This window comes from Anoplopoma fimbria, chromosome 17 (genome assembly GCF_027596085.1).
Source record: "Anoplopoma fimbria isolate UVic2021 breed Golden Eagle Sablefish chromosome 17, Afim_UVic_2022, whole genome shotgun sequence".
NCBI classification, from domain to species: domain Eukaryota; kingdom Metazoa; phylum Chordata; class Actinopteri; order Perciformes; family Anoplopomatidae; genus Anoplopoma; species Anoplopoma fimbria.
Window position 1 is genome coordinate 7,840,665 of NC_072465.1, and position 17,547 is coordinate 7,858,211.

Genomic DNA, 17,547 nt, shown 5'->3' on the forward strand with positions numbered 1-17,547 from the left:
GCATGGATTTGAAGGAGGTTTTAACATGCCTTGTTGTCATTAACCCTTAATGAGTTCACACCCTTAGTGGAATTCTTATTACCTGGATCTCTGGTCTAGCCACCAGCAGAGAGATATTCTGGTTCCCCTCACTGGTCAGCAGTGATACAGCATCCTCCCGGTTCTGGATCTCAACACCATTGATCTTGGGGAACAGAAGGAAGAATTGCAATACCTGATCTTTTCAAAATAAAATGACAGTTTGTACCCTTGAAGTTTAGACATGTATGCTCCATTTAACTCTAACCACCACTTTTTAAAAATCTTAACATAGGTAAAATATTGTTTTTCAATCATTTTTGAAGTATAGTGAAGTATACATAACCTGAATATTGAAGAAACAAGTAAAACTGCTGAGATTTCAGTGATCTTACCTGAATGATTTTGTCCCCTTCTCTAATTCTGCCGTCCTTTGCAGCAATGCTGTTGGGATCAATCTGTAGAATAGAGTATAAATAATTACTAAATATTTCTGTCCACTAAGTCTTTCTCGGTCTGCCACTTCTGACTTAAAGAAAACATGGTCACTGCTGACAGTCCTAGCAGTCACTATTTACTAACTGAAGTTGATTTAAGAGCTTCCCCGCACCACATACCTCACTAATGTAGATCCCAGCCTCATCCTCATCATCAGTCCTGTAACAGATCGTCAGGCCGAGCTTCTCTTGGATATTGGCTCGGTATAAATCCACCTCCTGGTAAGACACATGCACAAATGAATATCACGTACGTCTGAAGTTATTAGCTTTTCCCCCCCCAAGATTGAGTAGAAAATGGTTGTATATATTCTCATGTTTTTCTGGACGGACCAAATTTACTGACTACGAAATAGGTTAGTGGAGCAACAGTGATCCATCAATCACTGTAATGAATCTTTCAGCTGGACGCAGGGAGGCCATTGGCTTTCTCAGAGGCCCGCTGACAGAATGAGAGACGATGCAGTGGACTGCAGATGGGCAGAGTGCCGTTTTTCACTTGTCAACGCCTGTAATCTCACAGATACAGATAAAGATACGAGCGACACTGGTCTTCGAGGGCAGAGGACGGGCTCAGAGAGGGTTAACCCCCCCCCAAAACTGACTGGGTCTCAGCTGAATGCTAAAGACTATCTCACTGGAATAGTTTGACATTTTGGTAGAGTTAGAAGAGAAATGTAGTAACATGTAAGTACTCATTTTTACGGAGCAGCTCTGGGGTCACATGTTAGAAAGAAAACAAACTATGTGTAAATCCGTGCACACGGTTTTTTGTAAACTGTGCGGAATTGCATCTGCTAAGGTTAACATGTTTAGAATGCCTGTCACACAGTTGCTCTGCAGTGTGCTGAGATGTCCTGCCGCAGTGTCTCCATAACATTTTTATAACTACCCATTGTATATTTACGGCACTCAGTAAATTTTATATGACCTCACTGTACTTTCGGGCATTTTTATATACCACGGTTGCAATTTAATACAGCACTGTAATATTTCTATAGGGAGTTATATGCGACCATGCAGAGTAGTACGTTTTAAGTTTATAGGGACCACATTATTCCCATATAGCCAAGTGTATTTTGTTTTCTATGTTGTTTTTATTGATCGTCATATGGTATAATGTCCTGGACTTTACCTGCAGCATATTTTTATCATAAGAAAAATGGACTTACTTAGAGAGTAACTGCACACTTGAAAGCGCTTTTTGAACTTTAAACTACATGATATGACTGTTCTGTGATGAAACACATTAATGCTGGAGTTAAAAAAAACTCCACATCTCAGTTTGTATAAAATGCATAACATATAACTTTGTCATGAAATTTATCTCAAAATAGAATGCTAATGCCCACTGCGCAACTCCTACACCACACATCCATGCACCCCCCTCTACTCTCCTACCCTTTTTTTTTTTGCATATTTTTAAGTGATACTCTGGTTGGAGTTAGGCTCAGAGTTTCACTTATAACTAGGCTGAACTTTGGTACAGTTGGTGCGACTGGTCCCTGGAGTCTGGGCCGATTGCCTGGCAACTTTACAGCTTTGAGAAGATGCCAGACAAGAACGCAAATTAACCTAATTCCAAAAACGTCACATTATTCTTTTAACTTGACCTCTTTTAACCTAAATCATTTAATATGACAATATAACAAACTAGTAGTCACTTTACAGATATCCTGTTCTTTCTAATCTATTCTTGTGCAAATTAGAAACATTATGAACATCCAGATATTTCTAATCTGTTATTGTGCGAATTATAAACATTATGATGTATACAAAGTGACAAAGCATGAAATTTATCTGATCTGACGCAAGCAGAGCATCACTGGATCGATAAGCCGTTCTTTTCAAAGACAGAGTCCTGTGAGGACACTGAGGTCACTCAGTGTTAGTCTGCTGCATATCTGCCTTATGCCCCCCGGAATTTCACCTTTCCTTGTCTCAGCCTCCTAGCTCCTCCGTGAATATTATTAATACCAAGCAGTGGGTGGCTTCGGTTTTTTAATGGGAGGGGGGGGTCAGGGTCGGTGGAGGTCACTGAAGGAGCACAGCGGAGGCTTGATCATGGCCTCATTCAGGCATTGTTAGCGTGCATCATCCGATTCATCACCGCGGACCTTTTATCTGTGCCATCTAATTATCCTCCAGCCGAAGAAGACTTATTAGGCCTTGTCACTAATAAGTAATGATGTCACCGCTGTGCATCTGTTGGAACAAACTGGCAACTCGATCCCTGTCTGGCCTACAATTCAGTGCCTGTATTAAGGGAGAGTGCCCCATCAATAACTGGGATATATCAGTACTTGTGGTCGCTAGCAAGCCCATTGGACTGGAGACACGGAGGCGACCTTGGGTCTGCTTTCGTAGCAAATGATGCACGGCTGTCTGAATGTAGATCTTCATCAAGACTAGACTGGAGATAGAGAGAGTTTGTGTTTACCTCGTATTCCAGCTCCTCGCGCTCTATGTCCTGCTGCATGACCTCCAGGAAGTCATTGGGGTCAAAGTATGCATGGGGAGGATGCCTGAGAAAAGAAAAAGGAAGTAAGATAAACTGGAAAAGAGTAAATGCTAATTTAACAGAGGCACATAAAAAGAAAAAAGAAAAAAGAAATCCTTTACCAACACATTTGCCAATCTGGATTCAATTTTGCCCCAGAGTTTAAAAATGTAATGAGAAAGAGTGAGGAAGTAAGAAGAACTCAATGTAGAATGTACTCTTGAATCAGATATATTGAATCTGCATCCGGAGGCAAATCACAAATTAAAAGGCCTTGTTAATAATTTGACTCAGAAATCAATTATAGGAATCACAATCATTCATTAAAGGGCAACTGCTGCTGCCACGGGGGTGTGAAATGCAGCCAAACTCCCTGAGCCGCAGGGGCTAACACACACAACTCAGTGACACACACACACACACAGAAACAATAGATGCAATTTGTGAATATGCAAATACGCATGAACTAAACCCTCATTTGAATGCGGCTGTGTGCCCCGGAGGAGCTGTCATCTCCCGTAAGTGACAGGGCCATTTTCCTTTCAAACTTCAGACGCGTCCTGGGTTTTCACAGCTGTGTGGTCTGGAGGAGAAGATAAGGTGTCGCTCTCTTAATTAACTATTAGAGTGAAAGGTCTGACTGTGTCTCCGAGAGTGAGGTGACCTTTTTAAAGAAGTCCTGCATCTTCTCATTTAAAGTGGGCTTTCTGGAAGCACGTTTAATAATCTTTCCGGTACCACATTGACACTGCAAGTAAACGGTGGTTTTAAAAGTCAGTTTCAGGTCAATCAGTCTCTGTTGATAGATTTATTTTTTTCCTGGATGGTATATAAAACTTTAATTATTTTCTACCGAACAAGTTGCCGGCGAAGTTTCAGCGCGCTTAGCTGTATCCACACACTACCCAGATTAGGTTAGAGTCTATAATACTCGGGGACGCTGCAACAATCATCTAAGCTGTCATAGCAACAATCGCTAACATAAACTGTAGAAATACAGGGGTTCATCTAACAGAGGAACAGCTGCATAGCATTTTGACAAGCTGAGCCAGATTCAAATGCATTGCTGTTGTCTGTCTGAAGGCAGCCTTATGCTTCAATCATCCCTGGTCTGATCCCTATGATATCTCTATGATATCTCTATATTAATGCAGAATCTGTAGGCAGCTGGATAAGAATTTAGGTATCAGAGGCGTCTGGTATTCGGATTTCCGTTTGTAGTCCAAGTGGTTTTGACCAATCACGTTTGCGGGCATTGGTGGCGTGCGGAGAGCAAAAGAAGTGTAACGCATTGGCCTATATGCAATCTTTGAAAGTGCCGCCTATGGTTTGACGACGATGTAGCTTTTTATTAGTAAAACAACCCCCTGATAAGTGAGTGAAAAGTGGCTACTCTGGTAGAAGTCGTCGTCGTCTCTCAAAGCCAATATCTGTCTCGCGTCTCAAATTGCTAATCTGCCTGAGGCAATCATGAATTTCTATAGTTATAAAGAATATTTCTGTATTCTTTATATAATTTTGTTATATGTTTTGGCAGGAGCTTTGTCCATTCTGCCATTGCAGCCCTAAAGGAAAATTCCACATTGACTTTAATGTGCGTATGTCCATGGGTTTGTATGTGGGAATATACAATAGAATGTATATACGTGACCATGTGGTCATTGTATGTATTATGTGGACGATAAATATATATTCTAGTGATTCAAGTTCTAAACCTCCTACTCATTGTAGCAGGGCTTTCTCTCTGGTTCTTAATGAACTGTGTTGGCACTTACTCCTCTGGGAGCAGATACTCGTCCAGCTCCGTCATGGGTGGTGAAGAGGGCGAGAGCTTTGTAAGGGCCATGATGTGCTGGAGGGTGATGTCGGTCTGGGTGCTGATGTCCGAGACCTGGGCGTCACCAGCCGGGCCGACCACTTTGGCATGCGGGGCTCGACGCAGAACCTGGACCACGATGGGCTCCTTGGCGGTGCGGAAGGCCTCCACCGCCTGGTCGTGGGTGGCCTTGGAGAGGTCCTTGCCATTGACCTGAAAGAAGATGAAGAGAGGACGAATCAGCAATTTTCATTAAGGATTCTGTGTTGCTTGTTGATGGAGAAGAAACAGGAAGGATGCAAAATATGCCAGCTTTTATTCCATTTGCTATTGTGCGCTCTTCGACTGAAGATGATGTTCATTAATCAACACTGATGTAATCATTATCCTAGATGATTAAGGCCTCACATGAAGCATTGCGCCCACACAATCTCAACAGCGATATTCTGTAGAAGAAATTACTCATTACTGCCTCAGCTTGTTTTACAGGGTCACAGTCGGACCGAGCAGAATAAGACCTTAATTAGGATGAGTCTCTCTTTAATTAATCAAGGTCATTAGCCGAGGCTGCGAGGAGGAGCCCTCATTTAGCTGAGTAATTCCTCAGCAGAGGATAAATGTGACCTGCCGTCAGAGACAGTGGAGTGGGTGCCGCACGTTAACCTGAGATTAATTCCAGCAAAAGGCGCAGCGGAGAGGCCAATTAGGTTTGGTCGAGCCACTTAAGGCCTCTGTGTGCTGATGGAAGATGAGTGCAGACCCTTTAAAGTTCTCAATAGAACGTGTCACTAGATCCAATGAGACTTAACGTCAAATACAGAAGACTCAAGTCTGCACACAGATCTATGCTGTCCAAAATATCAGGCCGAGTGCACGGATTACATTTTGATTTGGCCTAATTGCCACTGTAAATTCACCAAAGCTTCTACTGTGGGAGGAGTCAAACCCCAAACAAGCACTAACCCAGTAAACTTAAGTGTTGAAGACCCCCTGTATGCATTATTGCATTCTGGGTCATCCCACTGGCCCTCTGACTTTATCAGGGTTCACCCAGAGCCGCTGTTCTGCTTTCGTTTACCACATCATACGGACTTTGTTGGTTTGTGATTCCTGGATGTGTCGAAGGCCTTGATAGGATCTCAGCCTGGGGCTTCATCTCATTTCACAGACTCAACGCTCCCTTCCTCCTGCCTCTCTCTGATGCAGATGTGCACATGCTCAAATCAAGTTACTTTCTAGCATGTAGCCGTTGCAGATCATAAATACTTAGCGTTCCTTTTCACTCCTCCTAACATACATGTGAGTCTGTGTTTGAGGATTCATTTTCTGATAGACGCGTGGCTGGTTTGGTGCGCCTCCCTTCCGGCCACCAGTGTCTCATTGGCATTCACGGCACACTTTGCAGACTTAACTGTGCTGCTGCGCTTCAATCAGCAGTTATATTAAATCTCCTCGAGGGAATGATTGCTGTGTATATACACACAACCTGCCTTTGACCCAGACAATGTAAAAGCTGAGGTCATATTTCTATAGTACATATATGTATAGGAGTACATATAGAAACCAAAGGCACTGGGCTTGTGTGTGTGTGTTTGTGTGTGTGTGCGTGCGTGTGCGCTTGGGGGAAGGACGAAGAAGGCAGGAAAAGGAGGGAACTTAATGCAGCAGTCAGAGGAGGCTATGTGCCCACTAATAACCAGAGCAGATTAATGCTAATCCTGGGTCTGCAGGATAATTGGATCATCTCAGCGGACTTAAACTTCTACTTCTTCTTCATCAAAACTCAATAGCTCATCTATTCGCAGTTTGCTCTGAATAAATCGACATTGAGAAAAGCGTGTTATCATATCACAGAATACTAAAACCTAGCGAAAGAAGACAAAAAACAAAGGAACCTTGCGATTTAAGACTGCTCGCTCCTCAAAGCAAAAAAACTAAAAACTGGCCTTGGCTTAAAACAATCAAACCAAGTGACACCACAACATTAAAGAAGACATCTAAATTCCTACGTGCTGTTGCTGCTGGTATCGGTAATAAGCCTTCCTTAAATCACACGGGACCTCACATCCTCAACCATCTTTGTTTCCCACAGCGAGCCGTGATGTTGTACATCAGCTGAGGAATACAAGCGCCTTTGTGTGTCCCCCCCGCCCCCCCCTCTGCATGCAGGCTCCGACAATCAAACCTGGTTGCCAGGAATCCCGGGGGCTACTTGGAGGCAGTGAACCAGAGACAAAGCCTTTAGCCCCCCGTCTTGTTGAGCCCAGAGCATTCTGCCTCAGTGCTCTCAATGTAGGGGGGTGGGCGGTCTCCTCCCAGCTGTGGAAGAGGAGGGGTCCCCATAACCTCCATTCACTGTGCTCACCTCTGACACGGAGTGGCCCTTTGCGGCACACTGGGAAAAAACACACAACACTCCCCTGACACAATACACAGTGCTTCACCGCCACTGAGCTCCAGCCATGCCGTGTTAACTGGGCCTTAACACCACCGCTGCTCGGCTGCATGTGAGGAGCACAGACCTCAGGATGATGGAGTAATGAGCCAAAGAAAAACAGAGTCTGAACACCTCCATAACTGTACTTTAAGGCCAGATTTACCTTTGCAAATACCACTATCACTTGAGCTGTTGTTCATGTTGACATGATGATGACTGACACGCAGAAATGACTCTGGTGCATCCTCCGAGAAGGGGTCTCTGCTAAATCCATTTTAATGACGAGAGGGCAGCCGGGCCCTTCTTAAAGGAATACTAATTAGGTCTAAATCACACGTCTGCTGTGTCTCTGTTTGGTGAGGAATTTACACGGTCGTGGCTTTGTTATGCCTATTTTTCTTTCATTAAAATATCACATGTGAGCTCTAATGCAACAGTGGAATCACTGGACCTGTGTCCCCCGATTTGGGTTACGGCGGTTTTCGGGTGAACAAACAGGATTTTGGTTTTCATGAGATATCTATGCCAATCTTCAGCCCTCTGGGGAATAATTAGGGGCAGCAGGGGTGAGCCGTGCCGAGAGCCCCTGTGCGGTATCATCCATGGAACCCATATTAAGCTGGGTTGAGATGTTTATGTGAGAATCTATGTGTGTGTGTGTGTGTGTGTGTGTGTGTGTGTGTGAGTGTGTGTTTGTGTAATCAGCGATTGATAACCTGCTGACAAAGATGCTTATCCGCCAGGCAGCGAGCGCCGTCTCTGTCATTATGATCGTTGTATTATTTTAGATGGGCTGCGGCTGCCTCAGGTTTTTCGTTTATTATTTATTTAATCAGGCAGTTTCATTGAAATTGAGCTTCTTATTCATGAGGACCCTGATATCCAAAAAGTAACAAATTCAATAATCAACCAATCACCAAGTTAGAATAAATTTGAATTGACAGTTTGCCAAGTCTGGCCCCCCTTAGTTACTGTTGCTATGTTTGACAAGCTTTCTGTAAGGGTTTCTGTTCTTTCAAGGTTTAGCTCCATAAGTAGGTTGAAAATGCCATCTACAGTTGGCTTTTTAATGCCTCCAGCTGACTCGTTTTTAAAACTGTGAAAGCTTTCTTTCACAAATAAAGTCTTAACGTCTGTAGGCCAAAAGTAGCATAATCACAAATAGATTAAAAGTGCTTGTATGGCACATTGGAGGTTGTTATCCTTTGTATTATAAGTATGATGCGATCAGACTCTTATTTCATTCTGACATAACCCTGTCTGGCTGCTTAGCTTACATCCTTAAGCAATACAGAGGTTACATTCATCTATTCTTATTTTTAAACAGCATGTTTCAGTTTTAACATTACAGGAGAAAACACCAAATAATAGTGGCTTAATGTACACTCTACGTTCTGATGGAGCATCTAGGACCAGTTTCAACATAGTGGAATGTGCTATTGTGAACTGGGCTCTTTTTTTAAAGTAACCTGTAAACCCAAAAATAATGTAATATGAAATGTTCATTGTCCTGGAAGGGAATGCTAGGTTAGTACTGAGCTAGTTAGCCAGACATGCTAACATGCGCTGTTAGCTTTGTGGTTGGCCACTGGTAAAAACTTGCAGCGATGGTGAGCGGCCGTTCTCTATTGATACATCCCTGGGAGAAATACAAAGCTCGACAGGCCTGCTGTCCCTAGTAACGGTTGCTAAGCTGTATGATTGGGTTAAGATAACAGGCATTTATACATGGACATAAATAATAAAACCAACGTTTGCATACAGGAATGCAAAAATGTGTCAGTCTGGGAAAAAAAGAAGTAAAAATGTATCTCCCCTGCATGTTCTTATCTTTATAAAATAGAAAAGCCTCTGCAGGATATTTAATCAATTCACTGACCGTGTTGTGTAACATTAGTCTTTGATACGGCTATTCAATCACCGCCTAATCCTTTAATAAAGAAGAGAAGAACATCATTAAAGAGCCAGTGTTTCTGTTCCTCGGGGAAACGCAGCGAGGTGAACAGAGTGGAAACTCTGCCAGGAGAACGGCGAACCTTTCAGAGCCGGGCCGAGGGAAACCCTGGGAACTTCAGTCTGTAGACGAGCATTTTACAGAGAGCCGGGCGCTTGCCTCCTCTTTCTGCTCCGATACACTTCTTAGACGGATCCTTCAAAGTCTGTATTTCGGAACGGAAAGAAGCGCTGACGTGATAGAGAGCGGTGAAGACTTGAAGGCTTATTTTTGTGAGGGAGGGGGGGGAAAGCTATATAGCATTTGAGTGGCAGTCTGAATGTGGGTCATTCTGCCTGCAAAACACAGTTAATCCCTCTTTTATTTCACTTGTAACCATTTTCATAAGAAAGAAAGAAGATTCAAGGACCAGCCAGTGATTTCTCAGTTGTGTGTGTGTGTATGTGCGCACACTTTCAAGTGTGTGTTGAATTCTGCACGTGTTTTTTTTTTTTTTTTTTTTAACTGAGTTGACAGAAAAAGCTCTCCGAGGTGTGAGGCTTGAAAACACAGCAGCCTTTATTTGCCACAGTCTGCAAGCTTACTGAGGATTAAAGAACAAACAGCCTCAAACGTAATGCTGGCTGAAAGAGACACCACTGTTTACTGCTAATCTGATTAAAGCATGGGGCATTGTGGTATCCCCTGTTGATCAATTAGGAACCCAAATCACTTCCAGTGTGCTCACTGCTTCCTCTCTCTCTGTCTCTCTTCCTCTTTCTCTCTCTGCTAATTGAAGCCTTATTGAAGGTGTGAAGTGAGTCTGCTGAACTTCACTCGACTTGGAATACATTTGCCTTTGAATTTTAAACCCTTTAACAATCATATGTTTGCCCATTGTGCCCATTGTGTTTTTGAACAAGCTCTGAAAAGAAGTTTAATCTTGAAATGAATGATTTTCTCTCTCAGAAGGATTTATTAGTCAAACACATCAGCAGTCACCGGCAATCATTCAGCAACTCAGAATCAATCTGCAAGAACCTTGAATTGAAAGCAGACAATACTCTTTTCAATGAAACAATCTTGAGTGAGAATATAACATAAAAACAGTGCTATTTGTCGCATTTTAGCACCGATCACTCACATTATTTGTCTCAGTCATCAGTATAATTCACTTCCTCTAAAGGCTGCCAAGCTCTCACACACTAAAAGACAAATTGGGGCATCTCAAGGCTACCTGAAAGTGAGAGTGCAGCTGGAGAACATCACTCTCTGCCCCTCAGTACAGACAAAAGAACAGCCGTATGCAGTTTAATTAAGGTTGGAGTTCATGGGGAATCAGCAAAACAGGCCCACGCCTCGGGTGGTGTCAGGCTTCATTAGCACCGTTATCTCAGCGCACTACCACAGGCTTCCCCTCTCTGTCCAGCCTCACAAGATACACAAACCTACTATATACCCTGTGAAGAATCACATCACTGGCTCTATGCTGGGGCCAGGTGCTCAAGTCAGCAAAGGCAAGTTTGCTCCAACAGCGATCAAACAGACTCTAGGAGGAGGGGAGCACACATGAGCTTAGCATCAATCACATACACACACACAAAAACTACAAAATAAGTCTTCTGGATGTCCAATCTCCACAGAAGGCTCACGGCTCCTTCCATGCAGGCGGCAGTGGTCTATATAACGCCGTTACCGACACATAAAGCCAGACTCCTGGTCAACACACTGCTGAGAGGCTCCATTTTACTTGGGATGCACCGATATTCAGTCACAAAACCGATATGGATACCTGGGCTTAAGGTACCAGTCGATACCGAGTACCAATCTGATACCAGTGTTTAATCAAAGAAATGTACGCCTCACTGTGTGGAAGCCACTGGCGTCATTATTTCATGTCTAAGGCTTGACTTAAACATTGCTTTCCTAATGTAACAAATAAATCCATTGATATCAATTTACAATTAATTCTTTTCATTTTTCAAATAATAAATGCTGCATCAGCAACTTCCTAAAGAAATCTTCAAAATTAAAAGGAAATTACAATTCAAGTGTAAAGCTTTTTAAAATCAGCAACACATTAATCAAAACTTTGACATGAATTAAAATAACGGTATATAATGTTTATAGTATACAAAGAATTGAATAACATGGATTGGCCGTATTGTCACCGATACCCGATCCAGCTATCTGAGTCAGTAACGGTTGATTGTGGGACGTACACAACACACAAATAAAGCACTAACAAGGTGGGTGTTAATGCTAATGTTAGAATCAGCAAACTCTTTAATCATGCCCCTACAGTGACAATTAAGTTAATTCACTGCTGCTCTTGTAAAACAATAGCTCGTTCAAGCAAATTAAGAGCACTGCACAACAGGAAACAAAAAAATACTCTTCACTTGGAGGTCACCTCTGATCTTTTAATGCATCTGCCTCCAGCCTCCTTGTAACATCTCTGACAAGGATTTGAAATTGTGCAGAATTTTTATTTAGCCAATGAGTCTGCCATGTACAGAGCAAATGTAATAATCTCTGTCACTAACCTAAGTACTTTTGCTTTTTTGTGGAGCACCTGAGAGTTTAGTTTGCCTCATGGGACTTGAGTATAATGACCCTAAGCCATTTATTATACTTGTCCACCACGTCTACATGTATATTGAGGGACATCTATAAGTGGTGGGGATTGTTAAATCACTGTTTGGTTTCAATATGCTCTCTTAAAGCTTGGTTTGATCCCTCTTTGTCATTTGCTTTGAACAAAGTACACACGGGCTCCTGTTAGTGCTCCCCTGTGGCCCGCCGGCCACCTGCTCCAGTGTTTAACAGATGTGGGGGCCGATCTTAGCCGTTATTAAAAACACACAGTGTCAGGCTCCGGTGGCCGCGAGCTGGGCCGGTCTCTGTACGCCGGTCTCTGTACGCCGTCTGTGTCGACCTTCATTACCAGAGGGGGCTGGGGCCGAATGGGGGCAGGCTATATTTTTGCAAGTTCCCTTTCTTTTTTTTTTGATGATGTGGGTCTCTGACAGCGGGGCAGGGGAGGGGCAGAGGATTGAAGGGACGGCGAGCTTTCTTGTACAAATATTTCCATCTAATTTCTCTGACTGTCTGGTCCGGGAGATGTCATACTGAGACCATCTGGCGCTGTGACAACTTGGCTTTTTGAGCCGAGCGTGACATCTTCAGTCAGAAATATAGCTAATTAGGCAGCGGCGGTTGGTTCCTGCAGGCTCATTTGTAAACTTCTATTGCCCAGCAGATCGTTTTGAGGTTTAATTTTGCTGTTTCTCTGCAGAGAACAGAGAGAGAGGAATGGGCAGGGAGAGACGGAGAAGCCTTAGAAAGCAACGGACTCAAAGAAGACAAACAATAGTCCGGATCAGTTCAGCATGGATCCGAGGCACCGATAGCCAGCTTGCACTGAGGTTTTAATTAAGCTCTGGGTCTTGTATGAGCCGCAGCACGGCGCCGCAGCCATTACAGAGTGCTTCTGGAGAGATTAAGAGCCCTAGGACTGTCAAACAGAGTTTCAAAGGCCTCTGCCTTAAAGTCCCTGACAAAAGCAGCTGAGCTTACATCTCCACATGGTGCTTACCTTTAGCTTTGAAGAGAGGGTCGAGGGGTCTGCTGCTGTCAGAAGGGTCAAGTTTAAAAGGGAGCGCTGAGCTCAAAGGTCGCAAAGGTAGATAAGGCTAAAAAGAGAACATACAACGACAATTACCTCAAACTCTCCCTCTCTCTCAATTGCGGCTTATTTGTGTGCGTATGCGCGCTGCATGCGCGAATGTGGACCTCTCTCCCTCTCTCATTGCGGATTATTGTTTGCGTGTGCGTGTGTGTGTGTGTGTGTGTGTGTGTGTGTGTGTGTGCGTGCGCGTATGGCACGGATGGAAACAAGCACTATGATGGAAAAACATTCCTGCTATCTCTGCACTTCATTTGAGTTCTCCTGGTCTCAATTTGTTGGGTTCTTGTATTGCCTGTGTTGCGCAGCTCAGGCCTTTAATGATCATAACAAAAAGGGAAGACCGCTTATCTAGAACACCACGTTGGCTGCCTTTCATAGAACTTAACAATGTTGGATCTCCAGCGTGGCTCTATTGACATTTAGCAAATTGATAAGCGCAATTCCTTTCAAGAAAATAACGTACACCAAAGCTCTTAATTTATTCTATCCAAACAGACTGCTAAAGTTAGAAAAAAAAATTAAAAATCAAGCGAGCATTTCTAATCCTGCCAGGATTGATAAGAATGCCTTCAGGTGCAGTCTGTTGACTTTTTATAAAACACTGCAAAAACATATTTTTCACGCTTCCGACATGGGAGTTGTAGCTAAGGTGTTTAATGAACTGGAAAGATTTCAAGTGTTGGCGGATTATTAAGTCCTCAGAGAGATAAAGGGGGAGAGCAGAGAGTGGGCCCTGTGCCAGGCACACCGAACAAGAGGATCTGCCTGTATTATATCAGTAGGGAGAAATAAGACCTCCCAGAATCTCAGAGACAGACAGACTCGAGTTAGAATTAAGGTGAGTCTAAGTCAAGTCTTGGAAAAAGTCACATAGAAGCCTTTTTCCTGCAGCTGACCACGACCGTTACTACAATATCGCAGCACTGGGTTGAGAAGACTTTGAACATCTCCCTGTTAAAGTGTTTTGCGCGCATATCTGGGACCAATCGCTTCAATGCTGTTTGAAAAAAAAAAAACTACAGCGAACATCACGGCCGTGCTGTAAAAAAGCTTTACAGTAACCTGGAAGGTGAAGGCAGGCATGACCCATCGGTCATCATTAACCAGTGCCGGTAGTTGGACATTGTGAATGCACCTTCCAGTAGGACACATACGTAATGATTAAACATAGGGTGTCAGGGGGGCCGGACTGGTTGTGTCTGCTTTGTAATGTGTGCTGTCCTAGATGGATCATTGTGGTGTAATGGGCCAAAACCCAGGAAAGACTCACTTTTCCCTCATAATTCTGGGCGTATAGAGCAACTATTAAACTCCTAGTTGTATTATTTCAGTTATTGAGTCACTGTTTAGTTTAAAGGCAAATCATTACACGTTCAAGATGTGGCCTTGGAATTTTACCAGGTGAAAACGGATCGAGACTTCGCTTTAAAGTGTCAAGTGAGTCTAATCTCACAGCATCAAGTTTACAGTGCTGGCTGATGTGTTTAAAAAACAGAAATGGCTTTTCTCCTCCTGATTCTATTGTTTGTCACGTCTGAGGAAACGTTGGCCGTCACATGGTTGCTGATTTCTTTAGGAAAATGGACGACAGAAAAGTAGAGCTGCAATGATTGGTCAATTAATCCATCAATTAAAGCCCCAACTATAATTACAATCAAATCATTGCTTAAGGTAATTTCTCAAGCAAAATAAACTGTGATTTCATAGACTAAATGATTAAGCAAGTACTTGAGAACATAATTGGCAGATTAATGGAAGCTGAAAAATAGTTGCAGAAAAAAGGTTTTACAACATGGCCACCTTCAAAAAACAACCAGAAAAACATAAAAAGAAACAGAGTCCCAGCCAATCACAAACTCCTTCCACCACTCTTCTGACACCATCACCATCATGAACCCTTTTTAAAATAGAGTGTACATCCACCGTGCGTCACAAATCATCTGCGTTATCTCTGCTGTCAGTTGGGGCCGGGGATGCTTGGCCCGTCTGAGGGTAGCAACATGACAAATGACTTGTCATGTTAAACCCAGCACGCCGACTCTCTACAGAGCCTCGGCGGCAGACGGAGCAACTGACAAAAAGTAGAGGCTGCTGAGAGACAGACAGAGGAGGGTGAACGACGAGATCTGACATCTGAGATGTGACCGAGGAGACAGCAGAACAAAAGAAGTGACAGCCCTCCTCCATTAACCATGTTTTTGCCGTTATTAGACGTCTGTTTGGGGGGTGAGGGAGTCTCTCTGACCCCAATATCAGCACCCATAATCCATTTATTATGCCACTGCACAACATCTTTTCCTAGAGACACGCTAAAAACCTCTTAGTGTTTTTTTTCAACAGACCTGATCAAAGCCGAACTACAATGTCAGCCTCCCCCCTGTTATCTCCCCCTGACGGGAGGGAGAATAATGAGCGAGAGCTTGATCATTACGTTCATTTAAACCAGCCACTAGCCACCCGGCACCCTGTGCAGCAAAATGGAGATGTAATTCGGTGTGATTGGAGGATAACACTTGGCCAGGGTCCATTATGGATGAAAAGAACGAGGCAAAAAAAAAAAAAAAAATACTCAATAGATGTGCAACACAGTCTGTCAGACTCGTACACCGTCTGCTGGTTGATGTTTTCACTCATTAGACCGGACTGCCACTTGAATCCAAACACTCTCAGAAGAACAAACCCGCTGTCTGAGTGAGTCGTCTCAATTAAAGTTGACACCCGGCACAACGGCAACATGCTGTAGGTTTTGTTCTGAGGCAACACACGCCAGTCATGGTAAACCCATATTTTCTAAAGTTTCATTATGACATCCTCTTCCTGCTACAATCTACTCTAATCAAATGCTTTTGAGAACAGAATTGGAAAAGGTGGGTTCATACGGAGTTCACTTGACAGCGCAGAAGATTCAGACGAAAAGGTATTAGATGGAAATTCTGAACGTCTGGGGAAAAAAATAAACTGTATTTGATTTTCAACTTGAGTCCATCAACAACAGGGTTTCCTTATCTTTTCCAGATAAATCCAACATGCAAATTCAAGTATCCCTAACCAAGAAATTTCAGGATTGGGGCAACAAATATATTATTTTAATCGTCCATTTATCCGTTAATCTTGTAAAAAAGTCCACTATAACGTCTTGAGATTGTTAGTATTTGCTGACCAACAGTTGGTAATCAACATATTCAATTTAACAACAATATAAAACAAAGACAAGTAGTTAATCTTAACATTTGAGACCTCAAACCAGAAAATGTTTGCAGTCTTTGCTTGATATATGTAAATTAATCAACCAGTCACTTCATTGTATCAGCACATATCAGGTTTGTAGCAAAGTGTGGTTTTAAAGACAGTTAAAAAAAAACTCAAGGAACCTGTCCTTGCTCTTGTGAAAACATTCTGCCTCTGTGTTAATGGTGCATCTACAACACGCTCTATTTCTTTTGGTGGAAAAGAAAATGTGCAACACAAGCACCGCAGTGTTAAATATAAACTTTGTTTAGTGAAAGTCAAACAGGGGTTAAAGCCGGGAAGCTCCGAGTCAGCACTCAGTCCACAATGGGGAGGTGGGCAGCGATCGGCGCACACACTAGCAGACACATTGAGAGAGCTGTCACCTCTTCATCAGCCCCCCTCCTCCTCCTCCTCCTCCTCCTTTAAGCACAGCGCGCCACCTCTTGCTGACCCCTGCGGCCAGAGTTCAGGCTGCTCAGCTGCAGGAGCTCCCGCCAGCAACAACTCCACTCCACTTTCCTCCATGCTCTGCTCACACTCAGCCGCTGACCCCCAGAGACATGAGCGCAGAAAAAGTCACAATAAAAAAAAAAAGCCTTATATATGCTCCGATGAAGGTCCTTTAGACTGAAAGCTAAAAATAAAGTGTTCTCTACATATATTTAAGTGTGCTATCTATTCTACCAGTTTTTGATACTTCAAGCACCTACTTTAAGATAAAGCCTGATGAAGCTTTGGTTATCCTGCATTTACAATAAAAGAGCCTAAAACTGACAAAAAAAAAAAAAAAAGTATAATAAGACAACCTGGAAAGAGTTCCTGAGGGTTATTTTTAAGAAGTTTGGATCACAGTACCTGGCAGACTTCATAGAGTAGTTTATAATGCTCCTCAGGCTTCTGCAGGGTACAGAGGCTGCATCCCATGGTGGAGGAGATCACACCATCCAGGTTTCTCCCTCCGGCCACCAAAGACAGTTGAAGCAGATCTCTTCTTCCTTCTCCCCTCTCTCAACTGACTGCCTCCGTCCACTCGCAGCCACACGACAACTCTGAGGGGCCGACAGGATTGACCCCCCCCCCCCGGCTTGTGGCTCTCCGCTCAGCCTCAGTCTCTCTCACACAGTCTAACCCCCCCCCCCCACCCTTCCAAGCCTCACATACTCCCTCCCTCTCCGACGCCCTCCAGCTTTCTGCTGAGCTTCATGGGACCACAGCGCCAGTGCTCGGCCTAGAACACGCCCCGCCCCCTCATGTTTATTAAGTGGCCGCTCATTGATTATTCATGAGGGGGGCGAGATGAAGTCCTTTTTATTTAACAAGCGCCACTAGATTTTGAGAAACAAGTTCACTGACAGAAAGGCTATTTATTTCTTGGCAAAGACTAATATGTTTTTATCTCAACAAGCAACCCAAAATCTTGTTTT

At 43.4% G+C, this 17,547-nt stretch overlaps 1 protein-coding gene across 2 annotated transcripts in view; it reads right to left on the reverse strand.

Moving 5' to 3' along the window:
* The window catches only part of pdzrn3b (PDZ domain containing RING finger 3b), a 93,898-nt gene that overhangs the window by 3,142 nt on the left and 73,209 nt on the right, over positions 1–17,547 (reverse strand). For both annotated transcript variants that reach the window (XM_054616384.1, XM_054616383.1), the window contains 5 exons: positions 4,791–5,044; positions 2,956–3,040; positions 636–734; positions 414–476; positions 83–184 (listed from right to left, as the gene is read on the reverse strand). In XM_054616384.1, the coding sequence (XP_054472359.1) occupies positions 83–184; positions 414–476; positions 636–734; positions 2,956–3,040; positions 4,791–5,044 (603 nt within the window). The remainder of the gene's footprint in view (positions 1–82; positions 185–413; positions 477–635; positions 735–2,955; positions 3,041–4,790; positions 5,045–17,547) is intronic.